Source organism: Acromyrmex echinatior, chromosome 2, assembly GCF_024713525.1.
Source record: "Acromyrmex echinatior isolate Ae372 chromosome 2, ASM2471352v2, whole genome shotgun sequence".
Taxonomy (NCBI): domain Eukaryota; kingdom Metazoa; phylum Arthropoda; class Insecta; order Hymenoptera; family Formicidae; genus Acromyrmex; species Acromyrmex echinatior.
The window spans coordinates 10,511,266-10,536,901 of NC_141853.1; the positions used below are offsets into that span (position 1 = coordinate 10,511,266).

At 31.0% G+C, this 25,636-nt stretch overlaps 1 protein-coding gene across 16 annotated transcripts in view; it reads left to right on the forward strand.

Annotated features, from left to right (window-relative positions):
- LOC105148064 (uncharacterized) overlaps nt 1–25,636 on the forward strand; it is a 65,858-nt gene that overhangs the window by 31,153 nt on the left and 9,069 nt on the right. For 7 of the 16 annotated variants that reach the window (XM_087416913.1, XM_087416912.1, XM_087416911.1 and 4 more), the window contains 11 exons: nt 1,642–1,701; nt 13,065–13,201; nt 13,419–13,695; nt 14,173–14,293; nt 14,480–14,600; nt 15,814–15,911; nt 17,064–17,199; nt 17,826–17,901; nt 18,109–18,338; nt 18,646–18,724; nt 22,636–23,022. In XM_087416913.1, coding sequence (XP_087273039.1) covers nt 1,642–1,701; nt 13,065–13,201; nt 13,419–13,695; nt 14,173–14,293; nt 14,480–14,600; nt 15,814–15,911; nt 17,064–17,199; nt 17,826–17,901; nt 18,109–18,338; nt 18,646–18,724; nt 22,636–23,022 — 1,722 coding nt within the window. Of the gene's footprint in view, nt 1–1,641; nt 1,702–13,064; nt 13,202–13,418; nt 13,696–14,172; nt 14,294–14,479; nt 14,601–15,813; nt 15,912–17,063; nt 17,200–17,825; nt 17,902–18,108; nt 18,339–18,645; nt 18,725–20,908; nt 21,080–22,635; nt 23,023–25,636 lie in introns of all 16 variants that reach the window. The other 9 variants (XM_087416916.1, XM_087416915.1, XM_087416914.1 and 6 more) reach the window with 5 other exon arrangements.

Below are 25,636 nucleotides of genomic sequence, written 5' to 3' on the forward strand. Positions count from 1 at the left end.
CGTTCCCGGCTCATTTTTCGAGAGCAGACGTCAGCTGTCGATCGAATCGGTGAATCCCCCTCGTTTCCACTCGATCGAGTATCTCGGTAACGCGCGATTAAACGCGAAAATGCGGTTCTTGCGGCCTTGTTCAAAATTATATTTGCAGATAGCTACGTTATTCGCATAAAAATTTCCGTTCTAAAATATTTTATTATATAATATTTTTTTATATTTCTATACTATAATGATAGATGCAATAACCTTTATTTAATTGTTTACAGTTGATACATTTAATAATATATTTACAATATTTAGTTATTTAATTTTAAATATTTGAAGTACACTACGAATTTAATGAATGTAATGAATTTCCTCCAATTCTTGTTTGGAATTCATATGATTCAAGGAATTTCGAGAATCTTTGAGAATACAAAGTGTCTTTCAACGACAATGGTTGATATAGAGATCAAAATTTGCTTCATATTAAACAGACGGCTAATTCAATTCGAAGTGTCCATGTTTACTTAAATTTACATTGAATCAGAAAGACAAATGTTACTTGTAGCTTTTTTGTTTACTTCAGTTCACTTCATTATTGTTATTACTAAAGCAATTTTTAAGTTGTTAACAACATACAAAGAATATATAGTTTATAAAATATCTAAAAAGTAGATTAAAAAAAGATAGATAATAGAATTTCTAATAAAGGTTCAATAATTGCGAATATTATTACCATGTTGAAATCTATTTCCACCTCGATTTCCACCGATCGTCGATTTCTCAGCTAGTCGTCGCTCGAATTTAATCGTTCACGATCTCGCGCGATCTTTCGCGACCTCGTTTCGCGTAAGGCAATTTGGCCGCAATAAATTCCACGCCATTGACTTTCTCATCTCGTCAACGGCGTTTCAGGTTTCCCCGGTCTCTCTTGAAAAATGAAATAAATCGACATGCATTGTGGACGATTGAACTCCGTTCCCCCTATCCGTGTGATCTTTATTCGCAAGCAATCTTTCGTTTCTTCTTTTTTTTTACGCGTAATCGATAGATTTAATTCATCCATAGTATCGCCAGTGGTATCATGATTGTTTAGTTTTTATATTATCAAACAAATGAACGCGGATTCATGATCAAATTTAATTACTTCGCACGATTATGAAACAATAGTACGCGTGTAAATCTTAGTTGTAAAAATTTCTCTGTGAGTGTCATATGGAAAATATTATATTTAGATATTTATTATGATATACCACCACTTCATATATTCATGATACCACCTAGAGTTTTAAAAAAGTGTCATACATGTCGACTTTTGAAGAAATTTCAACGGAAATAATGGTCTAGCCCTCTTTTTGTTTTATATAAAAAAAGTATGAATCGTCGCTTTTACTTCAATTCGTTATCGATATCTCGTGATATAGTCAAAAATAGAATTTGACATTCGGGGGAAAAATCTCGATAAATTTCAATAGTTGGATAAGCACGCAATAGTTTTGGAATTTTTCTACCGGCCTTGAGATGAAGAAGGGTTATGCCGGAATCGATTATGACGGAAAATCAATCGATCAAGCAAAATCGAAGATAGAGGGGGGGAGGGAAAGAAAAGTAAGAGAAAAACAAAAGAGAGAACGCGGTGCCAGCTGCGAATTTTGATTGCAGCGAAGCAACCAAGCGCGAAGCTACAATCGGCCAAGTCAACAGAGGATGAGAACAGCGAAGGTAAGATGAACGACTCGGAGCTACGCAAATGCCCAGGTTTTATTTCGATTTGTTTTCGCTCATTCTCCGGAGAAACTCCCCCTTCCCTTCTCCTTGCCCAGATGCTATTGTATCTGCCATTAATTTGCTGACTAACCAAGAGGCTTGTTGCTAAATGTCAATTTCATTATAAACGTAATATTTATCTCAAAGTATAAATTTATTAAAATTTATGTTTTGTATATACACAGAGTTTCTGGTGAATGAATGTAACATTTTCTGTAAACAGATAACGAATTAAATTGCTAAATAGAAAATGTTCTGTACCGTTTTACTATATATCGTTTTACGATTTTTACAATAATTAATGAGAAATTAATTAATGGAAATATGCGGATGAATGTACATCCGCGCAATTCAGCGACGAATGTAAGCGCGCAGTTATGTGAAGTTGGCCTCCCTTCCTTTATTGAAAATCAAGTTACAATCATTTATCATTATTGGGATGTTTATTAATCCATTCTCGATGATCATGCAAAACTGTATTAATAAATAAAAAAGACATTTGGAGATTGCTCGCTTTTTTTTATAAAATTTGAATTTTCAAATAATATATATATTAGGTGTTGGAATTAATTCGTAGCGTTTTTAATGAAAGAATGTTATTTATTTCACATGAGCATTAAAAAATACATTAATGAAAGTACTTCCCATCACTTGTAAAACGCTACGAATTAATTCCAACACCTAATATATATAATCATAACTATTAGCACTTATTTGATGCTCGGTTATTATTTATTACACGTTTTTTAAATATTTAATAATTAAAAATATAATTGTGAAGGAAGAAAATAGGATGTATGTAACTAATCATGCGTCTCGATAGAAATATCGATAAAAATATCCTTATGACGTTTTACACGATTGCGTATTTACTAATTATAAATGTTATTGTTTATTTAACGATTAATCTGCAATATTTGATAGTTAATTTCCAACGATAATTAATTCTTAAATTGTAAATGTAGGTCAAATTGACTTTGTCCGTTTCAAAATTTAATGAGCATATGAACATACGTACGCTACCTTGCATATAGTCGTGTACTTATTTACTGTTGTCGTGCGAATGTACGTTCATAGATCTTTATTATTTAATTTCTTATTAATTATTCTACTGAAAATTACGAAACGATACAAGACTTTTCCATTCAGCTTAACTAGTTGCATCTTCTTACAAGAACGGTTCCGCTTATTATCCAAGACTTTGTATATGTATTATAAAAATATGTATTTATAATACTTTGCATAATTTATATGTATTACGTATTTTCCGTATATTTTAAAAGGGATATTAGACATAATCGCAAACGTATAATTATTTATAGAATTTCTATTTCTGGAGAGAGATATTGTGAACAGTGAGAACAGTTAATTGGAAGCATCAAGTTTTTGTGGAAGTTCTCTCGGTTTATTCATAGTCTCTTTAGATATCACAATTTAGATATTTGAACGCTCCTAGAATAAAAAGTTCAAATATTTGAAGATTCAAAAAACATTAAGCTCTTTTCAATCCTATAAAAAAGTTTTAACGAGTTTATGCAAAACCGATAGGACTTTTCGAACGATTTACTGTTGATAGATAGGTAAATTATTGATAAACTAGATGTCGCAAAAAATTACATTTTTTTTTAGCGATTTTATTCTTTTTCCTTTTCAATACTCGCATTCTCCTAACGCGATGCTTTTCTAATATCGCGCTTTGACTTTTACATAATATAATAGTTATTATATATTTCAGTTTGAAAATAATCATTGATGACTACATCATTATGAAATCGCAATCATTATCGAACTTTTCATGTCGCCTGATAAAACCGGGAACGAAAAGCTTAATTATTTGCATGAATTTGTTTTATAAATTTGATTTTATTTGCGATAAATAAAAATGTATATTTCTACATTTCGCCTCTATAGATTTTATCAACGAATCCTGTTTATCAGATAAAGTTTTGATTTTTTAAATGCCTCATAAAATTAATTGACGAACAACCGCTGACATTTAAGGCATGAACAATGTAAAATATTTCACTTTTGCATATCTTACTTCGACAATCTTTGTGAATCATTCATCATGATAAACTTCCCTTTGCCTGCACGAAAATCGCGTGAAGCATGCCTATAAGTATACCAAACTTATTAACATTCCGGCGAGAGTTGTGGTTAATCAGAATAATGTTCGTAAAATAATGGAATTCAAGGCGTATATATTATGATACGTACAAACATGATTGCAATAATATTATTACTGAAAAAGCAAGGCATATATATGTAATATATCATACATCATTTATATATGCTTATAAACAAATATCTAAACTATTCAATAGTACTTTTATTTTCTACTCATGAAGCTAAACCCTTTCTTCGCGCTGCAATTCAGCGTTGCTAAAATTTATTTTTGCATTGATATCTATGCGTCAAAATTCAAGATAACGATATTTTTTATTGTACCTCTCGTATTCTGTTCCACAGAGTATTCACTTATCAATTACTGTCATGGTGTTAAATGTAGTACTCTCAACTTCATTTCCATATCAAATATTGCCTTTCGCGAATCGACTAACACAGTCATTTATATAAGATTAATGGTGACTCAAACACATTTTTTAATAAATACATATATAAACATAATGTAAACATATGTAGTGTGTGAAATTTTACGATCTTTTCTAACAAAACTTTCTGACAAGATATTTCTGTAGAACGTAAACATTTCGGTAGTTCAGAATTCGAGGAAATAACAACTCGAGATGCAAGATTTTATTTAGCAATAAGAATTACTTAAATCGTTAACAATATTTATTTATTAATCCATTTCTACAAAGTAAAATTAACAGCGTTATTTTAGTAAAAATTGAATCTAATGGCTGATTAATCATGAGTTAATAAAGTTATAATATATCATAACTGTATAATATATTACCGCTGTTTTTACTAGCTATATTTTCTAGCAATACATATAAGTAATATACATATAAGTAACACTATCTAGAATATTTATCTAGCTAAAACTAACTATAAGAGATAAAAAAGGAAATTAAAAAAATTTTTTTAGATTATTATCAAAAGTACTTAAACTTGAACAACTTTTATTAATTAAATCTTATTTATCAATTTTTTATTGTGTTTCCTTCTTTTTTACTTACCAACTATTTACCACTAAATATTCCTCAAGAACTTCAAAATGATAAGCTAAAAGAATATTTTCTCTCTCTTTTCATAATTAGAGACATAATAACGCCTCTAAATATAATTATAAGTCTTCAAAATTTAACGCAAAACACAAAAATACGTGAATCAAACAATATCCTTGATTTTTCAAGGAATGGACGTCATTTTAATCGAAAGCATTAACTTCATGTGGAATTTACCGCGGTAACAAATCATCGGTTATCTCGCTTCCACAATCTACATCAAAATATCTCTGTATTTTGGTCGACTTATCCAATATAGAATGGTGCACGTTATACACATATACACACACACACACACATACATGATGCACGATATACACATATACACACATACATGATGCACGATATACACGTATACACACATACATACATATGCATACATACTATATTCATACGAGAGCGCGTGCGAAACTTACATAGTGCTCTCTCTATTTATCTGCACGAAATATACCGAAAGCTTGCCTATAGATATGTAGGTACACACTTCCCTTGGACTTCAGGCCGATTGTAGTAGCGATTAATCGTTGCAATTGAATCATGTATACGAATTGGAGGGAATAATAATGTAGAATGAGGATCGAGATTCTGGAAATTTACTCAGATTAATTTTAATATTGAAGTTATTTGGATTATTTGGAAAATCCATGGGGCTGCCATGAAAAGTCGAAATTTCTAGTATAACTGTAGTCTTGAAAGCGACTCTGAAATAATTGCGACATTTCAATCATCGTGACATATTTTACAATAATAAGAGCAAAGTTTTATAATAATTCTCTATAGTATCATATTATTGGAAATGATAACAATTTAATGTTTGTTATAGCAGAGATAGGATTTAGTTGCAGTTTTTAGCTCGATTTTCATGCTGATGCTTATTGTCTTTCTTATATGCTCGCATTTTGATATTTTGCCAACAGGAATTGATACTTGGCTGACATTTTGACCTCCAATAAGGAAATCTAATCACGCGTACGAATAAAAACGTTTCCAAATCTGCTGTAATTTTTAAAGGAAAGACATAATTGACTAATCACCGATTCTGTTTCGCTTACACGTATGTCGAAAATTAGTTGGTCCGTATCTGAACATTTTCATGATACGGCTATTTCCCAGATAAAATATTGCACATCGTATCCATGCTTCTCTGTAATAATTAGGATATAAAAATTAAACTCGAGCCAAAAGATTTACAACTAAATCCTAACATTAATATAAAGTATATTAAAATTCATTATTAATTTAAACATTGAGAAATATTGCGATATTAATTCAATTATTATATAATTGAACGACTTTAACCGTTCTTATTTTCCGTAATGCATGATTCAATTAGATCGCAGCAATAAATCTCGCCACCTGTTTTTTGGAATTTTTTTGAAGCATGTTCCATCTCTTTATCGAATGGATCTCTTCACCGATCTGCGACGATTAATTGTCACTGCTAAAAGAAGAAAATCATGTCTGGAAAAGTTTATATTTATCATATTTATAATTTTTGGAGATAGATGCAAAATTCCTTGTTACCTGGATTTTTCTCGTCACAATCTTTTATAAGTCATTCAATTTTTCAACGATATCATTCTTTGAATTTTTTGTTTTGTTTTATGAAAGTAATCTTTTATAAAAATTAAAAATTATTTGAAAAAATATTCGAATATTATTTAAATATTAGAATAAAAAAACTTAAATTTTTACGTTATGTATACGTGAATGCCTATATTTTCTTTAGAATTATGGCAATATTGATGATAGTTTTTTTTTTTTATTTTATCGCACATACATGGCGTACGACAGCTACATCTTCCATTTAATCCATTTCGTATTTGCACTTGTTGTCTACGATGATGGATAATATGAAGGAAAATAAAAGTAATAATTTCTCTCTTCTATTTCTCTCATATCTGAATACTTATCATTTTTAAAGAAATGCAAATTTAATTTATATAGCACTAATAAACATAATAGTTGTCAGTAAATAAATTGAATTTCTAGGCAAAAGATATATTTTTAGAAAACATAGGATGTAATGAAATCATGTTTTATAAAAAATATATTCTAAAAAAATATTTTTTTAATGTTGCATTGTATATATTTGTGTACTCTATACATATATAATTTAAAAACTGTCGTATATTTTATATTGTAAAGATAATTATAATTTATATAATTTATATAAATAAGATATTTTGATTAGATAATATTTTTTTATAACATTAAGAATATTTTGCATGGGAAACATATGAATAAATATATATTATGAATAGTTATAAAAATGATTTAATTATTAATATTTTTTTTTAATATACCCGTGTTAAAAAATTCGTAGTCTCATTATAAAAAGAAATGCAAAACACGATTCGAGTAGATAATAATCACCATGCAGTTCGGTAATAGGGATGCTTGTATTCATGCGATCACATTCATATCAATTGCAATATGCTCAGAGAGCCAATTGAAATGCCGCGTATATTGTGATAACAGTAAATTACGTCAACCGGATCCATTAGCATTAATTATCGACTGTTAAATCGTCTGTCATAATACCTACAATATATTTCGAATAAGTGATAATTGTAACGAATATTTTTTCATTCCACTTTTCTCAGTTCTAATTTTCTTAGCAGTACAAACAGTTAATTATAAGATTGCAAACTATTCAACTACAATTAATAGTGCTCTTAATTATTTCTAGAAGTCGCCGGCAATTATATTTGATGTTTTCGTTTTACTTTTATAATTAAGTAGAATTCGAGACATTCTAATTATACAAGAATTTGTTCATTACTATGGTATATTGTGAAAATAAATATAATTTATCTTGATAAATTATGGATATTTAAAAATAATTAATATAAAATATGACATCATCAAAAAATTGTAAAAGAATCTATTCTGTAACAGTATTTATTTTGAAATGAATTATTCAGCATATCACGATTACATGTAATATTTAATTGCTTATATATTTAATAGTATAATTTTAGAAAAGTAATTTTTGTAAGCTAAAGTTATGTAGCTAAAATTTTGTTATAGATATCCGAAATATTTTATAAATATTTTGCACATTATATAATAATATTTTGTATAATATCTTTCATAAATAATTATATTTTAATGTATTATAATATTATACATTATTTACAGTACAGTTTACGAGTAGAAAGATTTCATTTGTAATAATTATTGAATATTTAGTAAAAACTTTTGCAAATTTAATAGGTTTTTTAACACAAAAACTAGAAGTTTATACAGATGTGTTAAAAAACCTATTAAATTTGCAAAATTTTTTTATTGAAAATTACAAAATTCAATAAATTATACAATATTACACATATTCCAAAATAATTTGAAAATCATTTAATCGATTGCATTCGATGGAACGCCGTGACGATATAATTGATTTACGGATGAATCGAGGAAAGAGAGGGAGCATTATTGAGACTGCGGGCTTATCATTTACCGTCAGCTGTTGATAGGTACGGAAATCCTCTCAGCCGTCGACAGTATTCTGATCGAAGCTGAGTTGTGATGCATCAACGAATACGAGGTTTAGATTTACAATTGCGCGTTGCTCGAATTTTCCATGTTTCGCATAACCGAATTCGGATACGGATACGGTTTGCTGTGACACAAAGTCGATGTTGTTCTGACGTTGTATTATGCTATAATTTTGCGTTTTTTATATATATTTAAACGGCTAGTAAGAATGAAATTCTAACAAAAAATATCGAAAGATAATTGGCTTTACTTTTTAATGCGGGTGTAGATATGTGAAAGAGCAATTATTTTTGAATTTTTGCAGCAAAGATAGCCCGCATTCTTACATCCTGTTTGATTTTTAATCTATGTAGTAAATTTTTACCGATAAAAAGAATTTAACTCGGATTTTGATTATTTAATCAAATGCTTTTTTTTTAGTAATTTTTTTCTCTAGCATCGATCTGAAATGCAATACAATCTGTTTTTACAATCACTTTTAATGAAGCTTATTGTGGCGAAAATTTAATTTATATCTGAATATTGATAAATCATATTTAATTGAAATATTTATTTAAAGGTTTCTGTACTCACAATGAAATTTTCTTAAACCTTTCTACTTTTTTATCGGAGTGTTTAAATTAGCAGAACATATCATGTTTATCATATTTAATGATTAAAATCGAAATAAATGGAGTCATATAATTATATTTCCTTTGATCTTTGCTTCATTAGTTCGTGTTCGTTGAACCGTTCAGTAAATAAGACATACTATGAGTAAGAGACGTCGGTAAAACGGCACTGAATGGCTACGCCTACTTACTGACGTATACAGAGTACAGCATATTACATCGATTCTATACATGTACCTCGCTGCCATCGACATTGAACTGTAAAAATAATACAGTTGAACGTAGAACGTATTCTTTGCGACGTATCTCGGCAAACGGAAATAAAACGCGACTGGTTTGATTTATACACAATGCCGGGAGACTCACGCTTATTATGTGTCTCCTTACACGTGATCTATTTCCTTGTTTTTCGAAAAGATCACTATATATTTGGCATATGTATCACGTATTAGTTTAAGTAGTATATTGACCGTAATAATTCGTACATAAAACGAAAGAAAAAACTCCAGAAGAAAAATATGGAAAAATATAATTGGCGCGAAAGGCGTCTTTTGATCATCTTTTAAATAAAATATACGAATACATGATTTGCATTATCGAAATAGTTATCGAAATAGAAGTATCCTAAAGAGATTTGTATTTATAATTTTTTACTCGAATTCTGATTTCAAGAACCGAGTATAAAATATACTCGAGTATTTTTCATTATTAAGTATATTCCAAATTGGTTATACTTAGAATAGAATTTCGTTATTTGAAGAGATGCAGACAGTTTAATAATTATGTTAATTAGAAATTAACTGAGTCTGTACTTAACTGCAAATTGAAACCTGATGTAATTAAAATGTTATGTAGTTACTCCGTAATATTACATATATATACATATATGTACAATGTGATACATGTACATACCATAAAATTTTAGAAATACTTACAATAATTCGAGAAAAAAGTTATAGATAAAATTTTATTTACACATATCTATATCTTCAAACTCGAAGACAATTCCTCTTTTATAAACAAAAATCATTTCCATCATTTATTCTTATTTTTATATTACTTTTACTGTCAAAGAAACATACGCAAGTAACTTACATAAGATTGCACGCATTTTAAATAAGAGTCTTAAAATAAAAAATATATTTCTATAAGTATCCTTAAAAAGGCAGATGTTTTTATAAGCGCGCATATTAAACGATTAAAATATCTCTTAAAAATCAACTTTTATGTTTTTAAGCGGATATTGTTAAAATAGTAAAAAATAAGAAAAAAGTTTTTTAACCAAAGGTTTAAAATTTTGAATGAAATTTTATAGTTTCAAAGGTATTTGAAGTATTCAAAACACGATGTGAAATAATCCAAGCATCGTTATGGTAATATATCTGCAAATATATTATTTAATAATTATGCGATTTTTATATTTTAATTTATACGATTATTATGCTTTACTTCTAATCTTAATTCTTACATCAAGTAAATGAACCGCACAAAATGTTGCTTCGACACAACGAATCGCTAATCACTGGAGTTAATTAATTGCATGAGTAATAATGCTATTTGATCACGTTCTTCTTTCTTTTTTGAAAGATTTTTTTCTGCTGTAATGTTTATCCGTCTGTACTGGGAAAAATATAACTCGGAGAGATAATAACGAAACGATATACAGAGCGATTCATACCGTTGTGTTTGCTGCTGAGACTCGTATACAAATAACAGCGAAATGATTATTTATAACATATGTTGCGATAAACGTGTGCAGAGTGTCATGTTTGCCATTATGTCGCCATTATGAGATCTATGAAGCTAATGTATGTGCTTTTTTCAAATTTTTACTTTTATAAAGCAAATTTATTCCTTTTTCAAGTTTTCTGTTTCTCTCTTCCATTTTAAATTAATTTCAATGAAAGCTTATTATATCACATACTTTGAGTTTCCGTTTCTGGTATTATCAACGTCAACCAAGATAATGATTAATTTTGTCTTTTAATATATAATGTTGAGATCATTACAGTTTTTAAGCAAGAAATTAAAAGAAACTTTAAAAATCTTTTCAAATTTAAATTAATAAAGATAATTAATAAAGATTTTAATATTTTTATACAAAATTTGTAAGAGATGAGATTTCTTTTTATATAAAAAATATTGATTCAAAACCATATAAATACCAAGTAGATGACAAGAGATTTCATGTGATTATTCTTTATAAACTCGATAAAAATTGAAAGAATAAAATCATAGGTCGCAGTTAGTTTAGTTATCGTACGTGTATTATGTTGAGAATAAAACTAAGAGTTGAAATTTAAGGACGTTCTCCGAATGCAATTGTGCTTAACCTAATGAGCACATTAGTGCTCACCATTATGAAAATTTTTATGAAAATTTATTTCACTTTTATATAGTATTATATAAGATATTCCATAAGTATTAATGTTTTTATACAAGTTTTTTTATACAATATAAAATACCTCCCGTCTTTGCTACTTTCATAGTAAATTCCCGTCTTTTGTCGCCGGTTGAAAAAATAGCGACTTTATTTACTGTGTTACTTACTTTACTTAATGATTTTCTTAAAAATGAATACCGGAAGCCATATTCAGACAAATTTCCTTGTGATATCAAGTTTTATATCTTATTATTTTAAAAAATTGTTAAAAAAAACTTTTTCACAGTGAATAAAAAGACTTGAATAAGCCTTAGATAAAGATCCTGTGTATGTATGTATATATATATATATGTGTGTATGTATATATTTTAAACGCTTCAACTTTAAAGTGGAATATTTCGATTTTTAATCCCGCTCCGGATATTGAGTTTTAAAGCACATATGTTCAGGACACTAAAACAAGCTTATTCTGTAAGTTTCAGAAAAATCTAAAGAAAATGGATTTTTTCGGAGAACGTCCTTAAATAAAATTTTGTTACGTCTTTCATTCAAATTTTAATCACGCGAAATTTTCTGTAAGAGAGTTCTATAATAAAAACATTGTCACGCGAAAGTAAATAAATGTCAATAGTAATTAATTAGAAAGGCTTATAGAAATTTTGATCATCTTGGTTACATAGAACCGATTATTAAGCAGCTAATAGGGGAGGCAAGAATGAAATAAGTTGCTTACATTGTTCGTCACTAAATTATCTCTCCTTTAAGAAGCTATTATGCAGAAGCTGTTATGCACGAAGGAAAACCGGAGGGTGCAAGACGTGAACAAAGCGCTTGAATGAATCACACAAAAATGATAAATTAACAAACGCGCCTATCGTCATTGGAATCATAAAATCGATGCAAAAGTTTTTTCACAAAGAACATATTCAATTTCTTCATTGTACAACTTCTATTTTTTATCATCATTGCTTGATGTCATGTTCCACTTGCTTCCCCAAGATTTTCCTGCATGTCGCTTAAAACCGCTTTCTTTTTCCACCAGTAAATACTGGTCTAGAGATCATTTCGTTTAATATTAAAACGCCACAAGAATGATCTCTCGCAATTTCTCGTTATATTTATTTTTATTATTACTGCGACTTTTTTAATGTAGTGGCATCTGTGTTTATCTTGCTTATGCAATCATGCTTGGAAAGTTGATTGAAACTTCTTTAAGGTTTCTCGATTGTAAAAAATTATTTTCTGTTACAAACTTGCAAACTTGTATGAGTATACTAACAAATTATTATTACTTGGGGAATGAACGATGGATTTAAAGGAAGCGTGAATATTACATAAATAATTTTCTGTATCGGAAATTGTAATTAGTTTATAGATTCATTCCCGAGAGTATCAATTTTTTATTAATTATCTGAAAAGATTCTATTACTTTTTTTTCAAAGGAGAAACTGATTAAATAAATGTTGTTAAAACAATTTACAGAAGATATTTTTTATCAAATTACAGTTGGAAATGTTAGTTCTAATACAGTTATATAATTGAATAAATATAATCGAGAAACCTGACGAAGAAATAACATTCCAAATTTCGGAAAAGAAGGAAGAGATTATGATCTGGACTATGTAAATTTTGCAGGACCCACCTTGGAACCACCATTGCCCAGGCGAAAGAAATGTCCGGAGCTTGCTTACAGGACGCACGAATTTATCACGGCAGCGGATGGCGGTGGTATCGACGCCATCGACTCGAATGTCGTAGCTGATAAAGTACGGGTAAGAAATGTTGATAAATATATTAATAACTCTTTGTAATTCTTTATAACTTATAACAGCATCTGTATATACAATCTGACGAGTACAAAATAAAATAAATACTTTTATATATGAATTATATGTCTAAGATTTCAATGCAATAAGATTTCAGTGCAATAAGACAATTTCTAGGAGAAAAAGGTCAATTTAATTTGAAATATCGGTCTTCAAATCATAGGAAGTTACAGCAACGTCGGCACTGCCACCAAGTCAGCTTAGCAAGGCGATATCTCGTATCAGTACTGAGTACCGGCTGCAGTTTGCCTGGCCTAGAAGACCGCAGTTGACAAATGGCGAAACTCAGGCGCCGGTTCCAGCTGCGGGGGTTCCCGGAGGTACTACAGGTCCACCGAGGAAGTCGCTCAGCATGGGTGCGCTTAAACAGGGCATGGTGCCTTCTGGACCCGCGCCGGTACACAAGAAACGACCCGGCGACTTTGATCACAAGCGCGATGGTACTTATCGAATGCCACGACAAATTGTTTTCAGGATTAATTCGAATCCTGCGTTGCGAGTCTCGAATTTGTCAAATATCACATTTTTGTAACTTTTAAAAATTATTGTTTTTTTCTTTTCGTCTTTCTTTCTATTATTCAACATTTTTGTTAAAGAGAATTTAACATTAAATCGTAGAAAATGGCGGAATAATAGATAATGTGGAGTAGAATAAAGTTTTTTGATTACAATATATCGCTATTTGCGAGAGAGAGAGAGAGAGAGAGAGAGAAAGTTATGATAATCAGTATTATTTTTTCAATATCAGAAATTTGCACTTGTTTATTTGAATTTTGTTGTCATAATGTAATAAATCAAATATAACGATTATACTTATGAAAGAAAACTAATCTCATTATATTGCACACTTATATGTTATATACACACACACATATAGACACAAAAGCGTATTCAGCGTATTTCTGTATATTCTCCAGGGGTCCAAGCATCAGAACTGGAGCCATTGGTGGGTGGCACTGGAACGGACATGATCGACGGTGTGGTACCAGAAGGCGATGAACGCGAAGAGGATCTGTCGGATTTGAAAGTAGCTTTCAGGTCAGATTGTTAGTCGGATATGTACGGTTTTTCACGTAAAAAGACTTGATATCTTCATGAAAGAGGAAACATTTTAAAAGAAACAGAAAGTAAAAAAAGGCATCTACGACGATCTTGATCGGTGTGAAGACGCGACGACAACGCGACGATTACGTGATCATTACACGTAAACTTGATTGTTTGCAGGGGTAAAAAGTCAGGTAGAGCCGTGCGGATATCGGACAATAAAGTGCCGGAAAAATCAAAGGCAAGACCATTTCCCACGGCGGAAGTGATCGAACTCCGGCGACTCGCTGACGAGTACAAGGTAATCCGTGGGAGATGTTTCGTCGCTTTAAAATCGGAGACCGGGTTCTTATTCGAATTCTTATTTCAAGCCAGTTTTCCCATGTCGTATTCATCCATCTTTACGTGAATCCTTCGTTCGATCTCTTTGTTTTGCGTTTAACTGCTCGATTGATCTGATTGTTAGGGTCGTCGAGCTTATCTGTCAGTGTTTGTGTATCGGCATGACAGTCGTCGAGGTTGCATGTTTTGTTTTAACTCCTTTCTTCTGTGATGTCATCTGTAACAACGAAAGTCCAGTCGAAAGTCAAGTCTGCCAAATTAAGTGTCTGTTTTAAATAACAACACATATTTAAGTGAAATAGTTTTCGATCATATCTCGTCTCACAAGATATTTTATAGAAACCGCTCAATTAATTATTTATTTAGTCGGTTGTTTTATTTAATGTGATTTTTTAATGAAAACCCCCCTTCGAAATTAATCCTAAATCGATTTCCGCGATTTCGAGAGTGCTGTCCCAAAATTTCATCGTCTGAGCAAGGTATTTTAGTGTCTTCCTAGCATGTTTTGTATGTTTTCTTAATGTAGCATTGATTGTCATCGATTTATTAATTTTGATTAAGCTGACTATGTAGAATTCTATGAAAACCGAATTTTTAATTACGCAAATTCTAATTCAAAGATGAATTTTTTTTATAAAGATTGGATGCAGTTCAACTCGTTCGAAAACGATTCCGAAATAATTCCGTCAAGTTTTATATTAAATAAAATTACTAAGTTCGTGGCAGTAGTTTACTTCTATTTTGCTAAAATTTTCAATTTTTTTTTTTTAAGAATTTGATAAAAACTTTTGTTACAAAACTTATGAAATGTAGTATACATTATGAATTGTGATAAAAATAATGTCTATTATAAAAAATGAACATTAAGATAAAAAAGAAGTAAATAACCATCATTATTTTGAATATCTCATTTTAATATATATGTTCTTGAAAATATTTTACTGAAGATTAAAAAAAAACAATATTTTAAGATAATTTGTTTAAAGATAGAATGAGACTTAATCAAAGTTGATGTTGATTGACTCGATGTGACGTTTTTAGTGTTACCAGTTTTTAGTGTTACCCTTTTTTTAAAATGTGTCGCCGCGTCACTCAGTTTGATTAGATGTTCATGGAAATAACAATACAGACACACAGACGGATGGATGCTGATACATTTTGCTTTGCGTTAGCATCGTGACTGGGGTTGCGGTCTGGCAGCCGAGGACGAAGCTTCGCTGTGGAAACGAGTCTCCAGTAACCACGCGCTCAACGCCCTATCCCTTGCCAGGCCAGTACACTATACTCCATCATTTTCCAACGAGAAACTCGTTTTTATTACTGTTGTTGTCACTGTCGTTGTCACTACCGTTGTTACGTAACAACGTCTGTTGGTTTGTTGGAGTTGTTTAACAATCACGATTCATTCTTTGCGATACATTCTTTCACATCAATTTATCAACGAAATGTTTTGTGGAAATGCATAGTTAGTTATCGCGTAATAACTTGCCAGAAAATGTTGCTGTCGTAGAATATCTAGTATTAATTATTCGTTTTAAATGTACGTTCGTTCAGCAGAATTTCTGCTTTCGAATTTTAACTATTGGGAAATTTCGTCGATGAACAATAAGTTAAACTAGACCGCAATGTAAATAATAAAAGTAAATAAAAAGTGCTACGGTTGAGCCTGAATCTTGATGTTCATATTTTTATGTAAATATTATATACATAAATATTATATACATCTTTCAGTTAAATAAATGCGCATCGATTACTGTCAGACTTGAAAAGCAATCATAAACTGAAGCTGAAATAATATTTCAAATTAAATTAACTGTCAATTTAATAATGATAAGCATTTTAAAATACTACGAAGATTTAAAATACTCGATCAAGTTTATTATGGATTCGTGTTTTTTTTTTATTTTTGCATGGTTTTTTTTTTTCAAAAATATGAAATAGATCATAAACAAGAAATTCAGTTTGAAATAACGCGAAACATTTTTAGAAATATGTGTGCAAATTCAACTACACTGTACCATGAACGCACTTTGAACACACGTGTGTATCGTTTCAAGAAACTTGCACTCTTGATTCTACCTGCCATTTTGAAGGTCGTCATTAAATAGATGAATCTTTAATAGAGTTGCATTTAAATCACTCGAAATTCTTATATTCGATGGCCATAAATGCACCAAACACCTCGCTTTGAATTACATACGTCGTCCACACACGTTGTATCCATTGTGCGATCGTAAACGTCGTTTATCACGGATTTGCGTTATTCACGCAAAATAAATAAGAGCACTCGTGAGAATTCGAGCGTGCTCGCACCTTCACACGGATTCCGTCGTAGTTAGCTAGTTTCACTTTATCGATTCGAACGAATCGATAACCGGCTTGATATGATCGTCATAGAATCTCTTTTTGATCAATTGTTCAGGTCGGTCACCAAAGAGGAGAAAGAAAAGGAGAACACGAGGAAGGTCGCACCGATCACTATTATGCCACCAGCGGGTCGACCATCCTCGGTACAAGCTAGACCAATCCACGGCATAATACAAGACGACACTAAGACAGTACGCAAATATCCTATGGAATAGTTTATCCTCTTATAGAATCGGTTTCTATTGAACATTATCGAAGTATCTTGAAGTCGAGAATTCGAGACGATGCAACTGATTTTTTCGTTATTTTAAAATGAGATTCAAGGATTATTATTTTTTTCTCTTTTTGATCTTAAAACTATTGTTCACGACTATTATTTTGCAATTGCTATCTTTTGTAAATTAACGTCTTTTTTTTTAAGAAAAATTTCAGTCATATAGATAAATCAATATTGTTATCGTTTATTAACTGTTTGAATTAACGAAGGGTATATATGTAGGATAATAATTGGGAAAGTTACTGAAACTATAGCTCAATTATTTTATATTTTGTACAATTATTTTATATTATGAATAGAATGAAATAAATTTAACTTCAGGAAAATTCCATTATTTTCAGTATCATATAATGCAAAGAAATATGTATAATATTTATAAAAGTAAATATTATTAAAAAGGCCAATAATTGGATTCTTAAAAATTTGGATATGCTTGCGAATTCTCGTTAGCTTGTTATTTATAAAGTAGTAAAACTTTTACTAAAGTACGTGAAACAACACAATACACCTAATTATATTTCTAATACAATTTTGTTGTAGGATACTGATCGAGCCATTGCTCGCGCAAGAAAGGATTTCTTGATTCGCCACCATCTTGATCGTACAACTGGTGTGGGTACGTGGTTCATACATAAATAAAATTAATATAACAACAAAATAATAATTACACATTCTTTATTGTCTTGTCGAAGATAATCTATATTTATATCTATCCATAATTTATTTGATTATTATCAACAAACGAATAAATTATATATGCATATAAACATTATATTTTCTTCCTCATATTTTTATAAATTGTTTTGAAAAAATGTCATTCAAGGTGACGGTGCACTGCTTCCCTCTCCAACGAGAGAGAAACTGGAGCCCGTGATACCACGGCGACGTGATGATGTTAAGGAGCATCGGGACGAGATTCAACCACGAACCAAGTCCAGTCCGAAAAATAGTCCGAGAACCGGACGCTCGCAGAGCCTCGGACCGACCGTCACCGATCGCAGATCGCCTAAACGTCAGCCTCCCCGCGCACCGTCTGTTACCAAGGATGCTAAGGTATATTACTGATGCATAAAGAACACTTAGAATTAAAAAGTATTATTTGTAACACATCATAATTATTATTGTATATGTATAAGACATATTGCATTCCAATTAATTGTATTTATGCATTGAAGAAATTTTGAAAAGGGAAAAAACACGTATTTTAGAAGAAATATCTTTTATATATACACACGCGTGCACACATATATATATATATATATATTCATATTGATATCTATGAAATCATATGGAGGAAATTTCAATATTGCCGAAATCAGTCGGAACGGATGTATCAAGGAATTTGCTTTCTTTTGTCAAGGAAAAAGAAAAAGAGATGAAAGACAAGGATAAGGAGCACAAGGAGAAGAGTGGCGAGCCCGAAAGACATCCACGACCGAGTAAGTAACGTAAATTGAAAATTACGTTTTGCGTTAGTTATCGGAAGTATTCTCAGTCGGTTTTATCCTAAGGGGATCTTTTCCTGAATCGATTAGAGCTCGTAATCTGTCAATCGAGTCCCCTTTGCATTTTCGTGCATAAACTGGATTTGGATAGAGTATTTACATATATATCTATATTATTATGACCTTTTGGACTGCTGTCTGCTCTTGTCGGCCTCAAAAACGTCAAACGTTCGTCGTACATAATTATTATACTTGTACAATTATACTCGTACGCCAGAGATGCTCACCGCTCGCGAGATTTATTTATATAGCTGTTACTTTGTTCAGCTGTTTCTTTGTTATTCTATTTGCTACAATGTATTGTAATAAAAAAAATCTTTTGTTTTAAAAGTGTCTAGAAATAATAATGTCGTACTGTGCTGAGAGATATATTAAATTTTTATATTTAATTTTCTCTCTGTAAGAGTTATATGAAGCGAATTATTTTATATGTAGAATTAAAACGCTGAATTATATATGCGTCAGGAAGTAAGTAATAAGAGTAAAAACTTAAATGATTTAAGTTTCATTTGTCGAGACATTTGATTATATCTATTTTTATGCTAAGAATATTTTGAAAATGTATTCATAAATGCATAAAAGCGTTTGAAATGCGGTGAGCGTCAATTATTATAATTGCGTCGTCATTAATGTTTAGGCAGATGCATGATAGTTCTGTCTATTTGTTTCTATTTCTTTGCCTCTGCCTTTAAAACCCTCATCTAGTAATCGGTAGTTATATCGATAGATACTGTATGAAAATTATTTGTGCGATGTATTATTCGCCTTCGTAGTCCTTTGCGATTAGGCGAGAAAATCCTGTTTTCAACCTGTGACGAATCATGTTGATACAGTTTCCCACATCGATTCCATATCGTCCATCAAATCCATTATATCTCATGCTATTGTTCACAAAATTTATTATCATTTAAACATTTTTTAATAATACAAATATGTGTAACATATTTTTTATTAATTACAATAAAAATATTAGATAAATCGTTTTTTTATTATTTATACTACTAAATTTTTTTAAATATAATTGTTTTTATTCGTACGAAGAATAAGATAGGTAATCATATTTACTTAGGCATTGTTTTTGGTGTATAATGTTAATTATTTTTATTCTATACTTTATTATATTTTTTGTCTTATATAGTTATGCTAAATTCTTATTGCAACGTTAAGTATAACAAATAATAAGATTTAAAACAAACTTGAAATAAATTTTGAGATTAAGAAAATATAATAAAAATCGATATAATGAGAAATCGATCTAATGAGAAAAATTTAAAACGAGACTTAAATTGTATATGTATTCCAAACATTGTGTATGCTACAACTTTTTAAATACAGCTGTCATCTAGTGATTCATTATTCAATGTAATCTGCAATGTTAATTATCTAAGACATCATTATGTCGTTAATCAATTATACATCCATTATCATCCTTTCATAATCCATTGGTGTAAATTAACGACAAAATTATTAATATACAATATTGACAAATGTATGCTTAAGAGATTACTGCAGCTTTCGAGGCATTTCAATGATGCAATCACGAAGCCAATGGGTCGTACATCTTCCATCATCATTGATGAGTATAACGATCACCATTATGAATTATCGCATAAATCATATTCACTATCCTTTCATAATGGTACTCTCTTCCACTCTTCTTTTTCTCCTTCTCATCTCTCTCTTCTCAATTTTTTTTCCTTCTTCACTCCCTTCCCTCTCTTTCTTTTTCTTTCTTTCTACAGTTTTCACGCATCAGTGGCAATCTCGATCATCATATTCACTGTCTCGTCATTATCGTCATTATCGTCTTGATAGTGGTGGTGGTAGTGGCGATGATGGTGACGATGATGATTTTGATAATCTTCACCATCGTCGCCATCTCTGTAATTGTTATCAGTGTCATCATCATTATCATCATCACCATTGTCACTATTATAATTATAATCATTATCGTTGTCATTATCATCTTCTACTTTATCGAAATTGATACTCGTTCCGAATTACCTATCCTCTTCGCGAATCCTAGCTTTTTTCTCACAAGTTCTCGCACGAGACTATACGATCGCAAGGAGACGCGTCGTGTATTAGATTGATCAGGAGTGGCAGCGGGTGTTTCAGCCGCGGCAGGCCCAGGCCAACGTGTCCGTTGGAGCATACGGGAACCCGCGACTACGGTTCCCCCGGCGACTGGCTTGTCGACGCCGCCTATACCGCCATTACCGCCGCCACCCTCGGGCCCAGGGCCTGCTCCGCTCCACAAGAGGCCCCCGCAAGTCCCACATCGCAAATGTACGTTTACTGTACCTGGCCACGTACACCTGCTGTGCCCGCTGTCTCTCACGTCACGTCGGTCTGGCATATTTTCAGAATTACTGCATACCAAAGAGCCCGCTCCCCTACTCTTTCTTCCCTTTTATAATTCATCCCGACTCTCACCTTCTGACTCTCGATCTCGATGATCTCTGATGCATTTTAGACTTGCTGTAAATTTTTTGCAGACTTCTCTCCGAATGGTCCCCGAAAAATTTTTGCAGAAGATTAGAAATTCGCAAAGCGAATTCATCCCACAATTATTTTCTTAACTACATTTTCTTTCCCTTTTCCTTTTCGCCGTTGTGCGCGAATCATTTTCGATGCATGATACGATTATTGATCAAACTAGCTAAAAGATCTTGTATATGTGCTGAGTGCATATGGTGCACTTCTTCTCTATCGCCAGACATGGATTTTTATGAATTTATTTTATTGTATTTTCACATGGATTTCTCCTTAAAATTTAAATCTTGTTTCAAATATGTCTACATTCAAATATTTATCAAGTATTGACTCAAGTAATCAACTCAAACTCAAATACAAAGTATATGCGGGTAATGTAAACTCATGAGAAGATATAAAGTTCCGTTTACCGCGAAGTCTAGGTAATAACGGGTAATTATTATAAAGTAAAAAGATAAATTATAAAATAAGATTATAAAAAGATTTTATTATTGACAAAGTTTTAAATTGACTTTTGTTCCGCAAATTACTTTATCAAGAAATAACGAGCTTAACAATAGATTAAATTAATTTTAAAAATGAATTTTTTTAATCATAATTTATTCGTTATTCTAATACAATAAATATTACAGTTAACGTCAACTGAATTGGAATAATTAATTAATGCGTGTATTCGAGCGGTATGAAATATCGTGATAAGAACCAACGTCATCTTACAATTAGTCGCTATAGAAGAAGTGACATTTTCTGGTTGATACAATCCATCTCCTCAACTGCAATTAGGCTCCTGTATATTCGAGCGAGGGCGAACGATTAATCTATTTTGATGACTTTAAGATATATATAGGATAGTGAAAATGTTCCGGCAAACTCAGTTAACTCTTTTAGCTCTGTCAATTTCGTAAAAAATGACGTCAATTTTACTTATCTTCTGAATGATAATAAAGTATAATTTGAATAGCAATATTTAAAACAGTGATAATCAAATAATTATTAAGAGAACTAATTTTTTTTTTTAGAAAACCAATATTGAAGTATAATGATAAAAAAAATTTTTTTTATATCTATAAGACAATTAAAATCACACTAAGGTACTGCCAAGAAAAGATTTTTTAAGATATTCTTAAGACGATTAAAAAAATTTTCACAAAAAGATCAGTCGTTCACTTTTCCTTGGAAGCTTTCTTGCCGCGCCGAGTCTCGCGAGAGCGAAGGAGGCGCGCTTTTCCAATCGATTTCGAAATTCAACTTTCGATGAGAATAATCGCGATTAGACATGTGCGCGCACAAGATACGGCCCAAAGAACTCTATTCATCAATTGTACTGTTTCTTGTACAATATGTTTTAGCCTTCCTCGCGACCACCGCCCCTCCCCATCGCCCTCTTCATCACGCCAAACCCACAACCACTACCAACACCACCAACATCACTGTCACTACCGCTAATAATATTAGCGCAAGTACCGCCCCGGTAAAACGTTCCCCGGTAAAGTATTCGGTTCATATGACCGTCCATCACCCACCTACGTCGGGCGCTGCCGCTGCGGCCAAGCCGGAGCGCGGCGTTAAAGATTTAAGCCAAAGGTGCCGTGGTGCGAATGACGAAGCTCAGGCAAAACTGGCCCGCGGGCATCCAGCAGCTGCGGCTGCAGCCGCCGGCGATGATCCATCATCCAAATCATCCCTCGATACGCGATCCGCGTCAAATCGAGCCGCTACTACCGCCGCCCAAGCTAGTAAGTAGCATGTTGTGCCGTGGCTAAAAAGAGAGTCCCGGTTTATAGTCTCTCGCTCTTTTTTTTTTTTTTAACGTTGTCCAGTCATTTAGCCAGTGTCTTTGCTTCGTGTGCTCGCTGTTCTGTGTATCTATATTATTGATGTAACTTTGTGGTTAATGTGAGACATCTTTGTTTCTGTTTTTTTATGTTTACAAAGTAATTCCAATTTGAATTAACGTACTTGAATATCTCGAGAGCTATCTCGAGATATCGAGATCCAGTTTTTTCAGGTATGGTTTTGTACGACACTTGATAAAAGGGATACCTGATAAGAATTTGACTTGAGTACAGGAGCGTAGTCACTTAATTTAAGCTCTGTTTTCGTCATTTGATCTCCATTGATGTTGGATATATGGCCATTCAATTTATCATGGAAAGATCTACAAACATAGATGTTTAGAAAAAAAACAAGATTTAATTTAAAAAAAATAAACTTAATTTTTATTTCACTTTGAAGTTTATTTCATACTTCTGTCCACAAAGTCAAATTTTTTCATTAAAATATGTTCTATTGAAATCGTACAATCCGAAAAAAATCGGACTTTAGATCTCTTATTTAGTTTCGCAGATATTCATATGCGTTAATTAAAACACACACACACACAACACTCTCTCTCTCTCTCTCTCTCTCTCTCTCTCTCTCTCTCTCTCTCTTTTATTCAATAATCTATACCTTTTCTCTCTCTTTCGTCTTCCATTTCTCTATATATCCTAACCACTGTCCATTGCATGCTAGAGTGTCGATTTAACGAAGTTAGTATTTGGATTCTATAATTACATGATTATTTATTTTATCTCAATTGTTTTGTACTCTGGAAAGAGAGTACGATTACAGAATTTTTTTGGGTGAAAAGTTAAGATAAGTTTCCAGATTCCATTCAGAATCAGAGAATGAATTTACTTCTTTTTCTAGAGAGTTATAGAAAAGAAAAATAAAGTCATTCGTTTCATCATTCATTTCTCATATAATTCTGTATCAAATTTTGTAAATAAAAAAAATGCAAAAATGTAAAAAATGAATGTGGTTATAATTTCAAAAATATATGAAAAGAAAGAACATAAAGAACCACAGCACAAGATGTAGTTAGTGATATTTAATTATTCTTGCATTACGAATTACAATAAAAACATTAAACGTTTCGGCCACAATCTGGCCATCTTCAGTAAAATTAATAATATTCTTAAGACGCAGAGTTACATCAAGTTGGAATCAAATTCAATCCTCGTGTGTTATAATTGTATTATTAAAATCGAAATTTAAAGAATAATATAAAGATTAATAATAAATATTATAATCAATCTAATTATAGATAATCGATGCTCTATCGCACGCATTTCCAATTTATTGTTCCACAACAATTTATTCCTGTATAATGTATTCAAATATATATACGCATTCTTTGTGAAAATTTTACTTGAATCGATAAAATAAACAACGCAAAACAAAAGCATAATAAACCAAATCTACGTCATTGAAAAATGTGTATTAGTGCATTTGTGAAAAAAAGTTCATTATATGAATTCTTTAATTTTGTCAAACATCTTCCTGCGTTGAAATCTTCATGTATGTCTTAACGACCATATAGGATTCTTAACTAGTTAGATACTCTTTGAAATTTTTCAAAACTGCTTTTTATTTGCATTTCATTTTGTACAAAAAAATGAATCGTGACGAATTATTCTCGCAGAGAAACTTCTGTACTCCGAAATTTTTTGAAAAAGACAATATGTTAATGATCATGAACATAATACAATAAACAATTCGATTTTATTACCTTATATGTATTACACTTAGATATTTATAGTGGAAATATTTTATCATACGAAATAATATATATTGTTATTTTTTGTATAGAACAAACTGCACTATCTACGAATTTTTTTCTATGTCAAATGTGTATAAAGGGACAAAATTTTTCAATAATGGAAAGCTCTGGCTTTCTAAATATAAATGCATATGAGAAAAGGCTACACTTTCAATTGAAAGATTACACATTTTTTGTGGGTTTATATCTTTTGCAGACTCTGTTATTTCCGAACGTATTCATTCCATTATTTATTTCCAACTCTGGCTACCTACTATCATTTGATACACGATGTGTATTATAGGTCGCAGTGACTTGCAATTGTTAGTTTTCGTAAGTTTATTTTAAATCCTTAAAATATCAACTAGAAGCTTTTGTATAGAGCGTCTTCTCGAAGACTAGAGATTGACTTCTTGCCTTTAATGATAAAATAACAGTATATATTAGCAGTGCAGCTAAGTACAGTCTTTAACTCGATATTTTCTTTAGAATAATTGTAAAATTAATAAAAACATAGTTTAAAAAAAAAATTTAAGGAAACTGATAATTCTTAAATCATTTTAGCATTTACTTTCAACAGCTTATAATAAATTCTAACATTTTAAATATTTAAAAATACAGATTTGTTAAAATTTCCGAAATAAGAATACATATTTCATGTATGAATTGGAATTTATATTTTTATATTGACATTAAGAGAATAAAAATTTTTCACCAATCTCCATTTTTTACTTTGTTAGACTAATGTGTCATGAATAACTTTCATG